The sequence below is a fragment of the Vulpes lagopus genome, chromosome 23, assembly GCF_018345385.1.
Source record: "Vulpes lagopus strain Blue_001 chromosome 23, ASM1834538v1, whole genome shotgun sequence".
NCBI lineage: Eukaryota > Metazoa > Chordata > Mammalia > Carnivora > Canidae > Vulpes > Vulpes lagopus.
In genome coordinates, this window is record NC_054846.1 from 4315209 (window position 1) to 4336977 (window position 21769).

At 37.2% G+C, this 21769-nt stretch overlaps 1 protein-coding gene across 3 annotated transcripts in view; it reads left to right on the top strand.

Annotated features, from left to right (window-relative positions):
• The window catches only part of MARCHF1 (membrane associated ring-CH-type finger 1), an 814327-nt gene that overhangs the window by 642564 nt on the left and 149994 nt on the right, over positions 1 to 21769 (top strand). For all 3 annotated transcript variants that reach the window (XM_041738448.1, XM_041738446.1, XM_041738447.1), the window contains exon 4: positions 15510 to 15560. In XM_041738448.1, the coding sequence (XP_041594382.1) occupies positions 15510 to 15560 (51 nt within the window). The remainder of the gene's footprint in view (positions 1 to 15509; positions 15561 to 21769) is intronic.

Here is a 21769-nt window from a genome sequence, read left to right on the forward strand (position 1 = left end):
GACCCAGGACAAGCAGGTCTACACCACTGCAAGACAAACAATATGTCCTTCGGATTCCATATACAAAGGGAGCATATTCATAATCCTTGAATATGACAAATTCCAAATATATGTTTATAAGTTAAGATTATGCCTGCATTTATGATAGAAATAAAGGATTTTTTTTTTTTTTTGGTTTTACAGGTTGCCTGATTGTAAGGTGACTTTAATTTAACTCTGTCTGACATCTTAGAACAATCAATATTATCATCTAGAGGGCTGTGAAATCACTTTTTCATATTACCACAAAGGCAATTTGCAAGTTACTCCATACAAATAAATTGAGCATCTTGTACTCTGAAACAAATTTAAAAAATAGGAATAAAGCCAGATAATTATATCCATTTAATGCTTGTTTTGTTTGTTTTTTTTTCATAAACTGAATCACATCAACCAGATTTATAGGCCTCCTAGAACCTGCCACTAAGTAAAGAACTATCATAAAATTTCAATTTTGTTCTTTAAAGAAAACTAATTACATAAGCACATGAATCCTTCTAGTGATAAATAATAATATACTAACATTGTTCTATTTTGAATCACTAATATTTTGATGACAGCCCCTATCAATCTTCTTATGTTCTTTATAAAATTTCTGTACTTTATGTGTTTTATGTTTTTCAAAAATTTTAGAAACTAAATTGTTCCCCGGACTATCTTCTAGTACATGAAGATCTAGGAAGTGTTGATTTTTATTCATCCCATAGAGTGTGGTTGAAAATTCATTAATTGTTTTGAATCTGCTTGCGGTCAAAGGTCTTAACGCTTTTTGAACTTCTGATATTGAAGTAGGGAATTTTCGGCAGATATGCCGCCCTTATTTGATTATATTTTATCCCTAGAGATTATTTCTATTATGGGAAATTCAAATGTCTTTATTAAGTAGTCATTAATTCATGTTCCTTCTGTGAGCATTTATGCATATCTTGGATCTCAGTGATTCCCACCAAGAATTAACGTTTAGCCCCTTCAGATTTTTGCATCTCAGTGGTAGAAATCGTGTAAACACTTTATAAACTCAAAGCCTAAATATATAAAATTAATACCTTTTCTGATGGAGAGTAAACTAGCAGTATTAGCTTGCGATATTAGAATTCCAGGCAGCATTTTTAGTGGCTATCAGACCACTATTCTTTCTATATCTTTTAAATTTTTCATCTCTTTATCCTAAGTCAAAGTGCAATTGCTTCTGGTTAACCCAGTACCACTAAACATTCATAAATAGCGTTATCACATGGAGAAGTTGGCAAATTGTATATGAAATCCAAAATATAGTATACTATGACCAAAATCAGCCCAATGTTGATTTTTATTTATGACTTTATAATTTAGCCACATTTTAAAAACAAGTATGGATTTTATTTTTTTCCATTATAAATGTATGAAATAAAGGCATATTTTATTATTTGTTAGTGAAACATCATTTAAATTACTATCATATATTTATTGTCTATTATTCTCAAGAATACTTATGCTGCTCTCTAAAACAAACAGAATTGTTAGTAGTTCTCTTTAATTTATTAAGTATCTGTGATGTTCCATGCAGGTATTGGATTTGATTTAAATAGAATAAAAATGCAACTGGGAATATAGTCCCTTCCCTTGAGTAACACGTTATCAAGTAATGATAGTATAATAATATATATATATAAATTTACTCCCAGGTCAATTTCATTAGTAATTGCTATTTATGTACAATGAGTCTCCAAAATTTTTATAAAAGAAGTTTGAAGACAATAACATAGTAAGAACCTGGGGCTATGGGAGTTTTATGTAAGTTGAGTTTATATAGCAAGCAAATATTTACTTACATTATATGTTTTGGGATGACTTCTGTGTGGTAGAGAATCAGGGAGGTCATGGGAATCCAGTGGCTAAAACTTTTCATTTTAGAGCCACTTTATAGTATTCTTTATTGAAACACATGTCAGAAATCCTACTCAATCTAGTACTTAATATTGCTAATTGTTAAAAACCCAGTGAAAGAATAACATGAGACACTGGGAAGTAGTGACTGGTCTGGGGAAGTCACATAGCCAGTGAGTATGAGCTGATCTAGAATTTGAAAAGTAGATCTGACTGCAAGTTCATTCTAATGCTTGTTGATGATGATGATGATTGATGATGATGATGATATATTTACTACTTGATATCTTTTTGATAATCAAAAATCACTTCTCCCCATCTCTTTATAGTATACATATTTCCACATAGCTGTCCTTTATAATATGCCAACTTGTTAAGACTTCTCTAGAAGTGACCAAGGCCCACTGAGGCTTAGTTTTGAGTGTTATGAAGATGAGAAGCAGAAGCGGACATCCTGTTCCACATTGGCCTTACCCTTACTCTATGAGACAGAGTCTCATACCTCTACCACTATCCATAAGAGAGATTTGAAGGGATGGTGTTAAGTTCACGAGAAAATGTTTCACAACGTATTTCGGAAACTAATTTTTCACATTTTCACGAAATGGATTCAGAACTTCTATTTCTAACAAATTCTGCCTCTTAGGTAATGAAATACAGGCTACATGAAAATAAGATTTAAAGTTTATATAAAATGTAAAATTAACTATGATATGATTTGTTTAGCCCATTATGTTCCATGCTAAACGATTTATCCCCACTTTCTAATTTAATTCTCACTATTATCAACATTCTACAGGTGCTTCCACAGAAATTGAGCAAATACGTATTTTGCCCGAGTAGCATCTTAAATGGTGTAGTTTGAATTTGAGTCCAATCATTCTGGTAAATTTACCATTTATTAGCTATAATACTATATTAAGTAATAACTCTCCAGTGTCATTCCTCATCATTTCCTCCTGGATCCAAGAGACTGCATATGTGGAAAAATTAATTTCATTTTACTATGGCCTTTTGTGAGGTCACCTGTTTTCCTACCCTCTATCATTTGTCTAATCATGGACAAGAATCTTGAAATAATTGTCTGAAGTGTGAGTTCAGTTTTTTTGTTTTGTTTTGTTGTAAAAAATAGCTTAAGGAAGGATTACTCTCTATAACAATGGAGAAAGACTGAGAAAGATAAAGGGAGATGGATTATGTTAAAACTGTTGTAATAATTTAGAAACAATCCAGCTGTGATGTTTTCCTGCATGCATGAGATTTGCATGTGTGCTATGATTGACTCTCAGGCTTTCTTCTTAAAAGAGCTCCATGAAATGTTGCCTTAAGAATTTGTAACTCCAGGGGCACCTGGGTGGCTCCGTCGGTTAAGCGTCTACCTTTGGCTTAGGTCATGATCCTGGGGTCCTGGGATAGAGCCCCTCATCATGCTCCCTGCTCAGCACAGAGTCTGCTTCTCTCTCTCCCTCTGCTCCCTGCCCCCAGCCCCACTTGTGCGTTCTCGCTCTCTCTCTCTCTCTCTCTCTCTCACTGTCAAATAAATAACTAACATTAAAAAAAAAAAAAAAAAAGATTTTGTAACTCCAGACTCCCTGCTAGGCCAATACTATCATATAATGAGAAATTTGTCAAAAGTTGCCATAAATAAAGGACAGTGAGGGGAAAGGCCTGAAATTTGGGCATTAGTACCTTTCCTGATACCATGTTCCTATCCACATCTAGCTCGTTGTGCCTATTTATCCAACTAGGAAAATCTCATGTATCTTCAGTGATTTTATAAAACCAAAATTTACATACCCAAGGATAAATTTCATCACATTTCTTTATATGTTACTGACAGAAGGAAGGAGGGAGAAAGTTGAATAATGGAGTGGGGACAAGAATAGAAATCTGGCACAAGAATGGAACAGACTGGAAGTAGCACATCACATGTAAGGCTCTTCCACAAGTACAGAGGAAGAATTACGAATCTTTGCATGGATCATAAACTTGCCTAAACACATACTTGCATAAACGTGTATGTATGTGTTTGTGTGTGTGCCGTGAAGATTTTTAGAATTTTTAAATACTATTCCAGAATTTGGTAAAAAAAAAAAACAAAAAAAACTAGCCTGAATTTTCCCTGATAATGTCTTAAGAAATAAATATATGGTCATTAAAGTGCTTTTAATGGAATGGAAGATGAAAAATGTTAATGAAAACACCCCACTGTGCAGCACGTATTAGGGGGTTGGTCTCTAATATGGGGACTGTCTTACAAACATGTCCCCAAACTTAAATTAAAGCCTTAGAGAGAAGTGATTTAACTCTAATACAAAAAAAAGTAGTTTGAAAACAACTTGATAGATTTTCTAGTAGGTGCTAACTGTGGTAGATAAAATATGACCATACCTCTAGAGCAACCTTCTAAGATCTTAATTTGATGAAAACTCAGCAAAAATTAATAATGATCATGATCATGATAAGGCTCTGCAAAGAATAATAAAAATGACCTATCTCCATCAAGGTAACAGAGAGAAACAGATGACACTTCTAGATTGGATAATTTGGAGGGCATGACGAGCCTACTTACAGTGAGTGTGAGCAGAGCATATAGAGGATGCAAGGGGGAGTGCAGCCCTCCCTGGCTAGAAACAACAGGCGGTATTATTGCCACCCAGGGCTTGAACAGGCAGAGAGAAGGAGCATTTTTTCAACACGCAAAGACACAGTGGGTTTTGTGGAGAGGGCTGCCTGACAACCGCTGATTCCTGCCACTAAGGGACAGAGCTGCCTCTGGTGATGTTTCAAAGAGGGGGTCACTACTCCGCCTCATTGTTCTCCATTCCTCTACTCTCCTACTGGAGGCCTGCTTTGGGGAGTGAGATCAGAAGCCAGAGAGCAAAGGGTCTGCTGGGATCCACCCAGGTGTGCCTCCTGGGCACAGATCTGTGTGAAGAGCAGGACATGGGTCTCCAGTGACAGACCGATGTCCAGCATCACTGCGACTAGAACATCTGGAACTCAAATGAACGTATGAAGTCTTTACTACTCTGAGACTCCAAGACACAAAAAGACCAAAAATCGGGGGAAACGTGTAGCATTTATGAGAAAAGCAGCCAGTGAATTAATAAGGCATGGGACTTTGTATATATTATCTTGCAAAAAAAAAAAAAAGACTTAAAAGGAGACTGGCGGTAGATTTTTTTGACAATATTAATTAAGAGTACTGTGATAGTATTTGAACCAAAAAGAATCTTATACATGCATCAACAAAGAATACAAGAAGTTTTGTAAATTATGTGTATATTCTTAGAATACTAGGGGTGTGGTGAGCTTCCGGTTTTTAATGTGAACATAGTCACAGAGAACAGAATTGTGAGAACCAGTAGAAGTGCTCGTATTTCACTCTTATAAAGTGTCAAATGTTGTACACGAAAGCTTGGGCTGACCTTACTCTACTTACTGTAAAAACAAACCAACCAACCTAGCAGGAATCAGCTTTCCAAACAAGCCACTAGACCAAAACCCCTCCTCCTCCAGGTTAGCAGGCAGCCGGTGCCCCGTCTGTCCTTTCGTGCCTGCGAAGATGTGTAGACAAGCCCTTGGGGCCTTGTCTCTGCTGCTCTGGCGTTGAGCCAATGATTATTTTACTGTATTATTTTTCTTCCCTCCAAATAAGACTCCTCCATTTGAAACATTTGCAGCCCTGGAGTGTCTAGGAATTAAAGTTGCTAACTTGTTCAGAATGACCCGTCAGTCATCCACAGAGGCTCCTGCTTTTGGAAGTGTGCACACTAAGAGGGTGTTTTCGCATGACTTTTTTAGGGAGGGAAGGGAGGGTTTCATCACATGATTTTTATTTTCTTCATTTACTAGCCAGTACTATTGTTTGGACTGTCTGAATAAGTTTAAGGCCCTTATTCAGTACGATACTTAGCACGATCGGTAAGTTTTTCCATTAAATTTGGTATTTGGGAATATGTTTATTTTTAAGGAAATTAACAGTATTTTCAGTAAATTCTATATAGTGCAAAATTTAATAATAAATGTGACTGCAGGGATCCCTGGGTGGAGCAGCGGTTTGGCGCCTGCCTTTGTCCCAGGGTGCGATCCTCGAGACCCGGGATCGAGTCCCACATCGGGCTCTCGGTGCATGGAGCCTGCTTCTCCCTCTGCCTGTGTCTCTGCCTCTCTCTATATATGTGTGACTATCATAAATAAATTTAAAAATTTAATAAAAAATAAAAAATAAATGTGACTGCTGGGGCACCTGGGGGGCTCAGTGGTTGAGTGTCTGCCTTCGGCTCAGGGCATGACCCCAAGGTCCTGGGATCAAGTCCCACATCAGGCTCCCTCCATGGAGCCTGCTTCTCCCTCTGCCTGTATCTCTGCCTCTCTCTGTGTGTCTCTCATGAATAAATAAATAAAATCTCAATTGATGGGATGAGCACTGAGTGTTATACTATATGTTGGCAAATTGAATTTAAATAAAATATTAAATAAATAAATAAAATCTTGATAAATCAATAAGTAAAGAAATGTGACTGCTGACCTATAAATGTCCTTTTCACTAACCTTCCTATAATCCCAGCAAATCCAGGCTTCATAATCCTACTAGTTCTAGCTATATTTGTATGACGTCTTACACTAGATTAGGGACAAACTTTTTCAAAGGGTATTGTATTTGCTTCTACTAGTTTTGAAAAGGTGACCACCCATTCATGTATTCTTATGCCTATTTTGCAAATTCAGCAAGCCCAGGCCGGAGAACACAGATGATCTTCTTATGGTCACATGGTTAGCAATGAAGCTCTAATCCCAATGTCATAACCACACATCCTGGGAGTTTTTATTCTCACCAATCCTACTTGACTCAATAATTAATTTGGTGCCTTTAGGTTCCATATACTGTACTGTCTTGGGGAATATAAACATACATTCCTTGCAGCCCTTTTGATCACACACACGCGTGCGTGCCTTTTTCCCTTTATGATATGTAATCTTTGATGAGTAAGACCAACTTTACCACTTTTGTTTCTTTAATTTTCTTAATGTGATATATTTTTTAAAGATTTTATTTATTTATTCATGAAAGACACAGGCAGAGGGAGAAGCAGCCTCCATGCGGGGAGCCCGATGTGGGACTTGATCCCGGGACTCCAAGATCACGCCCTGGGACGAAGGCAGGCCCTAATCCCACCCAGGGATCCCCTTAATGTGATATTTTATTTTAAAAAAACTATGAAAAACAAGTAAAACTATAACACCCAAAGATGTTTAAAGAAAAAGCTAGACTATCCCCATAGGCCTCTCTGCTTCCTGTGATCCTACCAACCCGAGGGACTGAAGGTAATCTCTGTGAATAGATGGTGTGGTATTAGCCAATATTGGATGAGCATATTCTTGCTCCGTCAAAAATATAAATGTAGATGCACAAATATATCTAGACATTATTCTTTACACATTCTTCTCTACACATTATTCTTTAACTCTTTTTTTTTTCACCTAAATGATCATGGATATTATCACTTACCAATATGTGGAGCTATAACTTCACATTTGCGTTATAATTTCTGTGTGCACATCGCATCCATATATAATTTTACATAAACGGGGATCCAACATGTTCTTTTTCTTTTTAAGGACTCTTTTCCCCCTTGTCTCGTTTCTCCTCTTTCACTGGACTCCTCTCCTTCCCTCTTTCTCTCCCCCCAAGAAACTCATGTTAGCACAGTCGCGAGTATCCTTCCATGACTCTTTCTGTGCTCATAGAGACACACACAAAACACGTCTACACATGACTATGTGCACACATAGACGCTCATAGAAGTTCTGTCCTTATATATTGTTCAAACAATCACATGATACCACTTCTCGTTTTACTCTTTTGCACTCAGTCTCCTTGTGTGAAAAACCCCTTTGGTCAAATGGCAGAGAGCTAATCTCTTCTATTTCATAACTGCACAATATTCCAAAATGTGGCCGTACTGTAACGTATGTCATCATTTCTCTATTGATGTTCTCTATTGATTGTTTACCCCATTAGTCAGGAGGGAGAAATCGGGCTTTTGTTTCAACCTAGAGAAATCAGACTTTTGTAAAGATCTGCTGCCTTGTCTGGGCGAACAAAGAAAAGAAACTGGAATTATTTAAAGCTTGAGAAAGAGACCCACAGAATTGAAACTCCTGCTCCTAAGGAGGGAAGGAGCCAGCAGGCTGGTGCTGGTGTCTACGACAGGTGGAGTCTGTGTGTGGGGTTGTTAGAAACACCGTGTCATGTACTCAGCAACCGCTGCAGGAGGCACTGCGGCGTCCTGGGGGAGAAGCGTTTCTAGGATGATCCTCGCACAAGGAGCAGATGCCATTGTCCTTCGCCAGCCTTCTGGTTGGCCTCGTTGGTTCCCCCTCTGAATGGAGCTTCCGAGGGAGCTGGGGGACCAAACAGAAATGTGGTTTGCAGAGCCCCGGCCTCAGAGTGCAAATTAGGAGAGTGGATTGAAAGCTTTGAGAACACCAGCCCAACAACTGGCACATCTTTACTGTCAAGACTTTTGTGGGATTTTTTTTTTTTTTCAGTTAAGAAGCGTGCTGTATTAAGTGTCCTTATTCTCATATTCTTATGAACCGGCGCTTTTATTTCTCTGGGATAGATTCCCAGATGGAAGATTTGTTCATAAAGTGATATTTTTAATTTTAACAGATGTTGCCAGATGTTTTTTTTTAAATAATACTGCAAAAATGCACACTTCTACTGGCAATTTATGAGAGTACTCTTTCTTCTTATCCCCACCAGCAACAGAGGGCTATCACTCTTTTCAATCTTTCCAACATGATGGGTGTAAAGCAATGCGTTGTTTTTACTTTAATTAGCATTTTTTCTGACAGTTTGTGATTTTTAAGCATTTTATCATGTTTATTAACAATCTGTAGTCTCTTTTTGTGAATTTCTATCCCTATCTTTTACTTATTTTTTTTTCTATTGGATTTCCTCTGTTGCATCTTTCTTTTTTTTTTTTTTTTTTTTTTTTTTTTTTTTTTTTTTTTTTTTTTTTTGTTGTTGCATCTTTCATGAATGGACAAGAACTCTTTGCATATTACAGAAATTGAACTTTATCAATCTTCTATGTTGTGCTTTTTTACAACTTTATTGTTTGTTTATTCACTTCAATTTTTTTCCAGACATAATATAATCAAATATCACAGCTGCTGGTTCTCATTTTAGTTATATAGACTTTCCCGACCCCAACATTGAATTTATAATTTAAGCTTATTTCAAATATTTTTTTTTTATTGTTTATATTCAAGACTTTTTTCCCTCTGGAGTCTATGATTGTATATGCCATTTAGTATGAGTTTGATTTTTTTCTTCCATGTAGATAGTTGTGAGAAGTATTTATTATGTCAACTTTCTTTTCAATATTGACTTGAAATACCAGTTTTACTATATGTGAAATTATTTTATGTGTCTGGATTTTCTGCTCTGGATTTCACTGGCCTTTTGTCTAATTCTTGTGCCAATGCCATGTCAACTTAATCAGTGACTTTTAATATGGGCTAAGCCTGGTAGAAGGAGATCTCCTTTTTTCATTATTTTCTTGGCTATTCTCAGGCATTTCTTTTTCTATATATGTTCCTTAAATTAATTTTATCTATCTCCTTTCTGCTTCACAAAGGAAGAAATAAACCCCATTGGAAATTAATTGGCACTACATTCTATTTAAATGCCAATTTGTGGTCAAGCGGTGCTTTCATTTGTTCAGATCATGCTCTCCTCAATAAGATTCTATAATTTATATTTTAATAAGATTTTATGATTTCTTTGTTAAGTTTATTCTTAAGTATTTTATGATTTTTGTTTTTATTATTACATTTCTGGTTATTTATTACTAGAAGGGAAAAAGCTTTTGATCTTGCGTATTTCCATTGGGATACACTAAACTGTCACAATAAATAAATCCAAAAAATGTGATGGCTCCAAAGAAATACAAGTTTATTTATCTTCCATGACAACTTAGAGTGTATGTTCTAAGTTGGAAGAGGGCTCCTCACCATGTAATCATTCAGGGACTCAGGAAGACTCAGCTCTGCTGTCTTTAATAATGTGGCTTCCTGGCTTGCTCTGAGAGTCACCATCTTAGCACCAAGCAATAGAAAAATAGCATGGAAGAAATTTTAGATTTATGGTACAGACAGGAAACTAACAGTTGTGAGCTCTGTTCGCATCTCGCTGGAGGGAATTTAGTTAAGGCAACCTGTGATTGAAAGGCATGTTGGGAGATAGAGTGTGACTGGAAAGATGTATACCCAGCTGCCATTCTGTTCATACAGAAGAAGGGATGATGCATTTTAGGAAATTGAGTAGAATCTGCCATTGTGTAATTACCCTGTTTCTAGCCATTGTAGTAAAGACGCTACTTGTGAGGAGTACTGGGTATTGGAAGTGATGAATCACTGACTTCTGCAGAAACCAGTATTGCACTATACGTTAACTCAAATTTTTTTTAAAGTCTCATTAATTGTAGTAGTTTTCTTGTTTAACTGAATACACTTGGAATTTCTATAGTATCAGTAAGAAAAGGTTGTTTTGTTCCTTCTTTTCAATATTCTCTCCTACCAAATACTTTTATTGTCTTTATATTTGTTAGGAACTCTAGGATAGTTGAATACTAACAAAAGCAAACATCCGTAGCAGAATATCTTTAACATAGTTCTTGTATTTTACCATTTAGAAAAATTGGGGGCATTGATTTTAAAATATTGTCTTTATCACTTTAAGAGGTTTCCTCCAATTCTTATTTTACTTAAAGCTTGCATAATAATAAGACTGCAGAGGTTGGTCAGATATTTTTTCAGCATCTAAGATCATAATGTTTGTCTCTTTCAATGTGTTAATCTAATGAAATGTTTCCAGATTTCGTAATAAGAAATTATCTGGAATAAATCCGGTTAATTCTATTCCTTGTGTATTTTCTGGATACACCGCTCATGTGTCAAAGTTACATGCTACTCTTCAGATATATGCTAATATTTTTAAAGAATTTTTGCATCCAGGTAAGACTCAAGCATACTTTTCTTTTCCTTCTTTCCTTCCTCTTGGGTACTGACTTAACACATTTGAAGCTCCATCTGTGCAAGATTAATAACATGAATTAGGACTGTGTGTTTCTGTGGTCGAGAATAACGTAAAGAAAATTGAAACTCTGTGTTCCTAAAAGTAAGGTAAAACTCACTTGTGAAATCATCACGCCCTTAATCTTTTTAGGGTATACAGACTTCCATTTACTTATCTACTCTATTGTCATTTAGTGTATCTATTGAAGTTTTCCTCTTCTTGAATAAATTCTGACAACTTTTGCTTTGCTAGGATATGATTCATTTTTTCTAGGTTTTCAGATTTGTTGCAATGGTATTATATGTAGCATTCTATTAGAATTTTTCTAATTTTTCCTGTGTCTTGGTTATTTATCCTTTCTCGTCTTATCTATTTCTGCTTTTTGTTTTCCTTAATAAGTCTTACTAGAAATTCATCTATTTTCCTGCTATAAGAAAATATTTCTTTATTCTTCTTATTTATTTCCATTTAATGAGTTTCAGCTTTTATATTTTATTATTTTCTTACTCTATTCTTTTATTGCGCTTCATTACTGTTTTTCTTTAACAATGAATACATTTACAGTTACAAATTTTTGTCAGGATATAGCTTTTGCAGTGTTCCCTATAGGTCTTAGTATAACATTTTTAAGAATTTCTGGGTATATTTTTCAGACAGTTTTCATTTCATTGAACCAAGCATTATCTAAAAATGTGTTAATTAGTGGCGATTAAATTTATTAATCACATTTCAAGTTTCTATTTCTAATTTTACTGTCTCAATAGCAAAAGAAAAATCTCTACTTGAAGTTTTTTGTTAAGGTATTATTTGAGGGTAAGTCCATTTTAAATGTTGCATTGAGTTAAAAACAGCACTTTTCATTTAGTGGACATGAATTTCTTTTACATATCTATTAATCAAGTCTTATTGCAGTATTCAGTTTCTCTGTGTTTTGTTTGTTTATAAGCCACATTGCTTTCAAAGACTTTTCTTCTTACATCTTTTAATTACCTTAGCAAAAATAATTCCGTTTTCTGCTTAGAATTCTTCAAAATTGCCTCATTTCTTTTTTTTCTTTCAAATGTTCTTGACTTTTACCCTGGACTGGGCGGAGGGGTAGGCGATGAGGGTGGTCAAGGAAAATAACTAGAGAATAGCATTTTATCAGTGAAGTGTGTGGATCTTTTTCTGGTTTCTTCACTCAGGAATAGTTATTTTCCTTTAGTTTACATAAAAAATCTCCTTCAAATTTCCTTACTGCCCTCTTCTGATCAATGATATAATATACAGAGTATTCATGTGTAGATACACACACGTCCAGCCATATTGTGTATTCTTTGACACAGAGCATTGCGTTTAAAAGGAACTATGTCGTTTTCCTTAGATTAGTGCATTAAAAATATGTTAAAATAATTTAGTAATGATTTTCTCATTTGGTAATCATTTTTCCTCTCTGGTAATAAAAATCCAACCATGTTTTGTAAGATCAAATTCTAAAAACAATTATTATTATACAAATAGTAATCTCAAAACAAAACTATCAGATACATTTATATCAAACAAAAATTAGAAACTTCTTGAAAATATTAAAAAGCACTTATAAAATTAGAAGTCTGTCCATCTGCATACTGCGAATGAACTTCTAAAATCAATCTACTGAGATAGCTGCTCAACTTTACTGTGTGATGAGCCCATACTTTTCATGCAAACTTGTCTGAAACTCTCGTTGGTTCCAACTTTTAGTGACCTACAGGGTCACCACAGTTTGGGTACCAGTAACTTATGTTAGATTCTAAGACCGCGTCTATTTAATGGAAGGTAAAGAATTTAAACTGACCATAATGAGGTATGACAACCATATTTGACTAATCAACAAAGGAGAATATGTCATTGCAATAGTAGCGGGACAAGCACCCAATTAATTAGTAGCAAATTCAACAGTTTGCTTTGGAAGTTTTCCAAGAGCAAAAGTGTTTCTGGTGCTTTGCTTCAAAGAGCGGGGCAGGCCAAACTTCCTTAACCCCCTTGGGTTGATTGATTTGGGTTGACTTGATTTTTTTCATTCTTTAATATGCCGGCGCCTACTCCACAATAGAGGCAGAATTGCAGGACAGAGAAACTAGGATGTTTATGTTTAAATGATGAGTCTAATAGCCTGTGATGATCGGCCTGATTTTTGAGGGCGCTTCTTGGGTGCTCCCGCTCCCCGTGAATACTAATGGGAATGTTATAACCGTGCAAACTATAAAATGTCTTCATGTACAGCTCATCTGAGTCTCCCAACCACCCCCAAGATGTCACCTCCTCCGTGTCACAGTGAGGAAAGCCCTGGATTGTCTAACAGTGTGCTCTTGCCAGAGCCAGTGCATTACCAAAGGGCAAGTTGCAAGTCAGGCCAGCACAGCAGTGGTGTGTACCTCCGTCCCCTCTGTTAACCGGAATAGAAGCAACAGGGAACTCAGCCATGGAAAAAAAAAAAAAAAAAAAAGTAAGCTTTGCCTTCGCTCCTTTATTTCTTGCAATGCCTGGTCTTGTAGTAGGAAAAAATAGAACCAAGGGATTTCAGGTTAAAAGATCTCCTGAAGTACTAAGAAGAAAATGCCTTCTCCCCATTAGATGGGACGTTGCTCATGAAGAGAATGGGAATGATCTGCTCATGAGAACCTCCTGCTGAACTCACAATTGTGGAGGGAACCTGACCCTCCTGGTTTTTATCTGAAAATGCCACAAAGTCCTATTTGGTTTGAAAAATTCAGTAATCTGATGCCATATTAAATTTCTATAGCACTTCTGGGTTCTCGCTGAAACACCTTTCAATTCTAGTTCCTTAATTATGTTTTAAAATACCACGTAAATACAGAATACACAATGGAACAACCACCACAACAAAACTGCCCCCAGCCTATTACGCTGTGTGACTTATTTACCTCTGCTCACACAATTGTGTGTCAAAATCCCAAATTTCACTCAGCGGGGAAGATGGGTTGGTTTTGTTTTCTGGTCTCCAGAAGAGGAGTTGAGATGTCAGGAGAAAAGTACTTCTCTCCATCACCAGAGGAAGCTAATCAAGGCAAAATGTCTGCTGGCAGCATAGTCATTAATCTTCAGCTGGACCACGGGCCTGTTAGGAGGTGTAACTAATCGTGTCGTTGTGACTCATCTTGGTCTGTAATAACACGCTCCACAGCGACATCAGTGGTCGTATGAGATGGATGTCACACGTAAGGGGAAAAAATACTGTTCTGCTGAAATATCTGCAAGCCTGTGCATGACACGGTGACAATCTGCAGTAAATGCAGCTACTGTGTCTCCACAATAACATTTGCCATATCCTGTCATCACTGTGTTTCTGGAACCTTCTGGAGCCGTCATCGTGGGGCAGTTTCAGACCTGCAGGTCGTTAGATCAGCTTAGTTCTCAAAAATGACCCGTGTCAAGATGCACTGACTGGGGTTGTCTACTCAGGTCTACTTGGGCGCTGGGTCCAGATGCTCAGAAAATTCTTAAAAAGATTCCTAAAGCATCAATTCAGACTCTTCACAAACTTTTGGTTTCTAGACCAGGTTCTTCCAAAATTTTCTCTGCAGAAGGAAAGGTCTACCGTGATCTCTTGGTACGTGTAAAATGCATGATTCGCATACATTTGGATTTGTGACTCAATTATTCACTAGCAGATAATCGGCCAAGTAGAAGGAATAACCAGACTGGACCAGACAGGAGGCCTCAGGTGGCCCCGGCTTGGGCATGAGCACTGCCTCTGCTGGGAAAAGACTGCCTCTGGGCTTTGAAGAGGGGGCTCCACTCTTGAAGGTCTCTTTCTACCTTAGGGTTGTATGGCCTTTTAAAAAAAACTAGCAGTTCCAAAGCATTTTTTTTTTCATGCTTCTTTTCTACTAAATTGGAAATCCTTTAAAGGGACCAGGAGTAAGGGTACAATTTTTTTTAAACGTATTTTTAAGTTTTAGGTGTTAAAATCCTTGTTGAATGTTTTTGATTTAAACAACGGAGTGTTTTAAATTTAAAAATGTCTTTATATTTTAGAAGCAAATGAACATAAAAGACGAATAACAAATATTTTAAAAGAGCAGGAGTTAGGTGTATGCACCATGTACCTGGTATACAGTAGTTACTGAAACAAGAAACAGAATTTACTCAGAATTTCCTGGCAGCAAAAGCGAAAGAGGAAATAATGGACTTATATCCATTTTGTAATTCATTTCAAAGGAACCACATTTATTTTTCTAGAGAAGTGAGCATTTCCGGGTAATAAATACTCCTAGCCTGATATATATGCCCTCATGCTAATTGAAACATTTTCACAAGGACAATGATATGTACTAGAGAAATAAAATTTGGTGAGACAAAAGCCATTGTGTAAGCAATTTGTGTATCTTTTTTTAAAATTTATTTTGCAATTTGTGTATCTATCAGTTGACTAGCATTTACACGTTGACCTGCGCTGTGCTTTCTAGTCTCTGCAGTAAAGACTATTGCTATATTCATAATCAATGTCTCTAATTTTATTTTTCAGAATGACAAATCCCCAGGGCGATCAGCAAGTCGATCAAGTAATATTTCAAAAGTAGGTAAACTATATTTATTTGTTTATTGATTTTCATATTTTATGAGTTCAAGTACATATCTTACAATGTTTAACCTCTAATTGTTACCTGTGAGCAGTACACAAATATGGCTTGTTAACGGTTTTAACTATTTTAAGCTTTTGCTGTGATAAAAAGACACGATATCACACAACTAAAGTAGTTATTTTTCCTTGTCAGTACTTTGTGCAAAAGACAATTTGTTACTTTCAGAGTGTTGGGCAAAGTATGGGTTTTTTTTTTTTTTTGCCTCTTATTTCAAGGATCATGGAGCTGTCACACACCCAACTTGAAACTGTATTAACATTCATGGTACAATTTCCATGAATTCAGTTTTTCTACAGGTTTGGGCTCATCTATGTTCGTATTCACCAGGATGAGTTTTAGAAATAAGACATTAGTTTAGTTGTATTTGTTTTATAGAGTCTATGGATGAAAAAACAAAATACTTCCTGGACCATCTGTAAATCTAAGCAAAACACCAGAGTATTGAAAAGAATATGGCATGGCAGGGAAACTCTAGATTTTTTTTTTGCCTAAAAAACAAAAAATTAAGGGCTATTCTCTAAAATGAGATATGATGCAACGTACAGACTTTGTGTTTGGGGAGTGAGAAGTCATTTAGAGCCATTTATCACACTGGAAAATTATGATTTCCAAAAACGTAATTCAGACAGAGATGGATTTACCATGAATAGGACTTGCCCTACAGGGCCACCCACTTGCCAGCACCCCCCACAGCCCTGAGCTTAATTTTGTGTATGTGAATTTTATATTATTTTATTTCAAGAGAGCCAGCCCCCCAAATAGTTGTCAACTCTAGGCACCACGGTACCCAAATCCACTTCCAATTTAGGGAAGTGTTTTGTTTTCAGAAAAAAAGAACTTTATTACTCATTGAAAAATAGCCGTGGCCAAAGGGTCAGCATTTTCTGCAGCTCGTTTCCCGAGGCCAGTTCTTAGGAGTCAATGCCAAGATGGTCAGGTGACTCCTGCAGACACATCGGCTGCTCACAGGGGTGCAACCCTACACTTCGGGAACTCTCGCATGTTCATAATAGCATGCATGTGTGTCTGTTGCCTTGCGAGACCACAGCTGTGTTATGATGCTGTGCACCACACAAGCATCCTTAGAAGGATAGTCCAGGACAACAGGCAACGATGCTGGGGACAAGACGTGGGACTGAACATCTATAGCTCCATCCAGATCTGAGGACCTTCCCAGACGTCTGAGAGCCAGTGTGGGCTGCTACTAATTCTGAAAAAAAATAAGAGGATCTGGGTGTCTGTTGCTGCGCTGTCACTTCTTTCTTACATGTGTGTGACCATGAAACATTCCCTTAGCCTCCCTGAGACACGGCGGTCTCCTCTGCGACTTGAGGGTGACCGTGTTAGTCCCCTGAAGGCTCCCATAAGCAGCGTCAGTTAAAATAGTACCTTTCAAATGTCTGTCCTCTTGGTCACCTCGTGAAGAGCCTTGGCTGCAGCTGCACAACACCAGCATCTCTCTGAACTGGAATGTTCACGGTGACCTGGAACCTTGTCAACATACTGGCCAATCCTTTGTCCTGCCAAACGTCGTCTCATGATCCAGAGGTACGGTCATCGTGCATGTCCGAGCTGCTGTTTGCATCTGACGTAATGCAGCTTGTTTATAACTTTGAACCTTTTAATGTTTTCTTTGAGAAATAAAAAAAGTCAGGAGTGTAGTTTCCCTTCTGTGAATTCGTCCCGGCTCTAATATGTATTAATTGCATCGCTGTGTGGGAGACAATTAATGACAAAAATGCATTATATTGAGGGAAATGAAAAGCTCTCTTCATAAATAGTCTAATTGCACCAGAGCAAAAACTCAACTATCAGACACCCGTAGAGATAAAAAGATTGCTCTGTGCATGTTTATTTTTTAAAGCCAATATAACTTTCCTTTGTATCCATGTTCAGGATGACAGTCACAAATTCTAAACACATTGTTGAGTCCTCACTACTTTTTCACGAATTATTAAGTGATAAACTTTGCATTATGGCCATACAACTTACCAAGTGTGAAATGGCAAAAACTAGCAATACTTGAGTCCTGTAACTTTTAAAGTGGTGGAGAAAAAAAAAAATATTAAAGCAGAGCAAGGATGTTTTTCCTCTCATTTTATCAAAATAATTTTTATGTCAAAAAAAAAAAAAGACTGAGCTTTTCAAGGGGTGATAATCAACAGAGTAATTAAGAGCATGGATTCCAAAGGAACTGCTTAGGAGGGTTATTTAACTTCCTTAATATTTTAGCTGTAAAAGAAGAATATATAATAGCATCTAGCTCTTGGAGTGGTGCTTAGAACACTGCCTGGCTCTGTGCAAGTATTAGCTATACTTATTATGGGACTCTTAATTATTTCTATCTCCGTCAATGGCGCCAAATAGGTTCTCTGTAAATCTTTTTTGTAAACAAGTGAATTTGAGACATGAATTACAATATATGCATTGTGTTTTGGGTGTGGTAAGAATAAATAATAATAAAAAAAGAATAAATAATAGACTGGACAGGATTAAGTAAGATGTTAGAACATAGTAAAATAGGGGCGCCTGGGGGCTCAGTGGTTGAGCCTTTGGTTCAGGTCATGATCCCAGGGGCCTGGGATCAAGTCCCACGTCGGGCTCCTTGCATGGAGCCTGCTTCTCCCTCTGTCTGTGTCTCTGCCTCTTTGTGTCTATCATGAATAAATACATAAATAAAATCTTTAACAGAAAAACAAAAAACATAGTAAAATAGTGTTCTGACATGATTTTATTGAAAAAATACTGTACATTTCCACTTCCAAAAAAAGGGTGTGTAGGGGCACCTGAGTGGCTCATTCCATTAAGCATCTGTCATGATCCTGGGGTCCCAGGATTGGACCCCACATGGGGCTCCCCCTTCAGTGGGAGTCTGCTCTTCCCTCTGACTCTCACTCCTCTTGCTCTCTCTCTCACTCTCTCTCTCAAATAAATAAAATCTTTTTTTAAAAAAGTGTGTAATACATATACATATATATATTTAACAATAATAAATTATCTTAGGTCAGGAGGAGTATTACTCATAGTGGGCATCTTTCTTATTTTTTAACAAGTTTGTGTCATCCCCAATCCTTTGATACAGGAAAGTCCCAGATACTACGGAGGATTCCATCCCCGGTGGGCTAGCAGAACTGTCCACCACACTACTGAGTCTGCTTTCCTTCCTGTTTCTTGCAGTTCTCTACTGAACCAGCAGACCTTTCTAATCATCAATATTTGTGAAATGCCTCCCATTAGTACTCCCATATTCTGTACTGGAAATGAGGACTCCCAGGTACTCAGTGAGCCTACAGTGATGGAGTTGAGATCCCACTTATATATGAATACAAACATATAAATTAATAAAGTAGAACTGATAACTCCCTGTGCAAAAATAGTTAACAGAGCAAGCCTGAGGCTCTTATCTGAGAAAGGCCTGCTGGCCAGGTTGGCCCCTGGCTGGCATCTGGGAACTTGGGATTTCAGAAATGACTATATAATCCTAAATTATAAGAGTAGTTCACTGTGCCTGAACTGTGAAAAAAAAAATCTGGTTTATCCAAAATACTTGCCTTCCTTATGGAAGTCTGGAAATTGGGCATATGCTAAGCAATGGGTTACCCACATGATGAGCTTCCAGTGAAGACTTTGGGCACCGAATTTCTAATGAATTCCCCTGGTAGCTAGATAGTACTTCACATCTGTTGTCACAAGTTACTGCTGCAGGATTTAAATGTATCCTGTGTGATTCCACTGGGAGTAAATTTGGAATTTTGCTCCTGATTTCCTCTGGACCTCACCCCATGTGCCTTTTCTTTTCCCTGATTTTGCTTTGTATTATGACCGTGGTTATGACCATAAGCTCAGTCCTGTAGCTTCCTAGGAAATCACTGAAACTGAGTGTGGTCATGGGAACCCCTTCTACATTGGCTAAAAAGGTAAAGATGGAAGGGAGTTGAGAGAATGGTCACTTCTATTTGGTGAGGAGAGGATAGCATCAGAGATGATTGCTTAGAAGAATGGCATGTACACAGGGCCTCAAAGAATGGGTGTGACTTGATCAACTGCCAAGAAAGTGTGTTTAAAGGGATATAAATTTAAGACATGGACATACAAGACAGACCTGTGACTTGCTTTTTTTCTTACTCGAATAGGATTTGTGTGCATTGGATATGTTCAAGTTGATGCAAAAGCTACAGGGAAACCACATAGGTTTAAAATAATGTATGTGAGATTTTCAAAATATCTTCAGTGTGAACACAGCAGCATTCATTTATCCACACTTACTTTTTTTGTTTGTTTTTTGAAAAGCTGCTTTTGATATTAATGCTGGTTACTGCTTTTTAACACCCATATGGCTCCCAATAGGTTCCTCAAGATGTAAATTAGCCAAATTTGGCCTTTCTTTTATATCTTCTAGGGTGAGGAATCATTATATTCAACTAGCAACAGCATATTATGTATTTCACAAGGAAAAATTTTTCAAAAGCAAACTGTCAAAAGGAAAGAAAGCCTTGTACTTTCAATTCAAATCAACATCTAGAATTTTCTTTTAAATAAAACACTTTTAGGCTTTTTGGTCTATGTGGGAAGCAGCTCACAAAATCTAATCTACTTATGAAAAGAAACTCAAAAGCCATCACCTTAGCAAAATATTTCAGATAATTTCCATCACTTCCTCTTCGATTCCCTGGACTCCTTTTACTTGACAAAGGTTCATTGAAATTATTCTGTCGGTCTTTACCGAGAAATATCAGATATAAACTTAGGTGAAGATGGTATATGGTGTATGAAATAATATTCCTAAAGCTTCATCTTCTCTTGCCCATGTGCCCTAGTTTATTCTGCAGTAAATGAAGATGCATGGCAGAGTCAATACAATTTATTCAACAAACACTGTTTTATGGATATACTGTGTACAAACCATTACATAAGTCATAGCATTTTAAATCGATCTTTTCTCTTGATCAAATACATACTGTGATTTTACCTGTGTGAATCTTTATCTCTCCCTATTTTGCCAGATTTGCCTTTCCAGTAGTCCAACATATTCTCCAGCAAGGTCAAGGGGAAAGTGTTCCCTAAATGGAAAATGTATTGGGAATTCTTTCAGCTGAACCTGAGCCAAGCATTTGCATCTCTGAACAGGTGTTTAATGTTCTGACTTATTGAGAGATCCATCTTGGTTTGCTCATGCAGGGGACCCATAAATCAGTCATAACCTCAGACTATAGACCTTTAGAGGGTAAGTTTGATAGGGAAAGTGGGATGTATGATTAGGAAACGACTAGAAATGAGGTAGACTAATTAGAGAACTGCAGCAGAGTCTGAGTCAGGGTCTATCCTGAGACCAAAGCTGAATAAATGAGTGTGGCTTTAAATTTCATTGAGTTGGTAAAGATAGTAGTAGAAGTTTAAGAAAACCTGAAACTTTATATCCTGGGGCTTTTCCTCTGAATACACTCACTCCTTAGGTGATCCCATCTAGCCTTACGATTATATAGAATCAGTATGCCAACTAGTCTCAAAAAGAGATTTCTAATCCAGATTTATGCTGCGAATTCCAGATTCAAATATCCTACTTAAATTTTCCATGTCAGTGTAATAGAAATCTGTCTTAGGTCAGACTGCACAGAAACAGATCCTAAAATGGGATTTTTGTTTTGTTTTGTTTTGTTTTGTTTTGCTTTGTTTTGCAATATTTTACTATGGAGAAGCCATAGAAGCTTAGGAGAAGCCATCAAAGGAATGGGAAAAGCAGGACAGGGAAGAGGAGGAAGTCAAGAATAAGTTTCCCTGATCCTGCAAGGGGACTCTGCAGTGTAAAATGAGCTGAAAGTTGTTCCCACTTGAACCATGAAAACAGGACTTACATCTTCCCATATCAGCCATTCACTAGCTCAGGGTCTTCTAGAGAGAGAGAGAGAAACTTCTAGACACTTTGTGACTATGCAGGTAAAGCTGTCTGCGAAGCCAAGGGCAATTCTCCAAAGAGAATCACGGTTTCAGGACTCTAGACGCAAAACTACCCAGAAGCAGAGTGAGCCATGTACTGCAACAGTGAACGAGGCCAGGCTGGATTTCGGTGGCACCCTGGCAGCGTCTGTTATGGCACGTCAGCTGCACCACTCAGATCCGTATGAACTCATTCCATCCTGCCCTG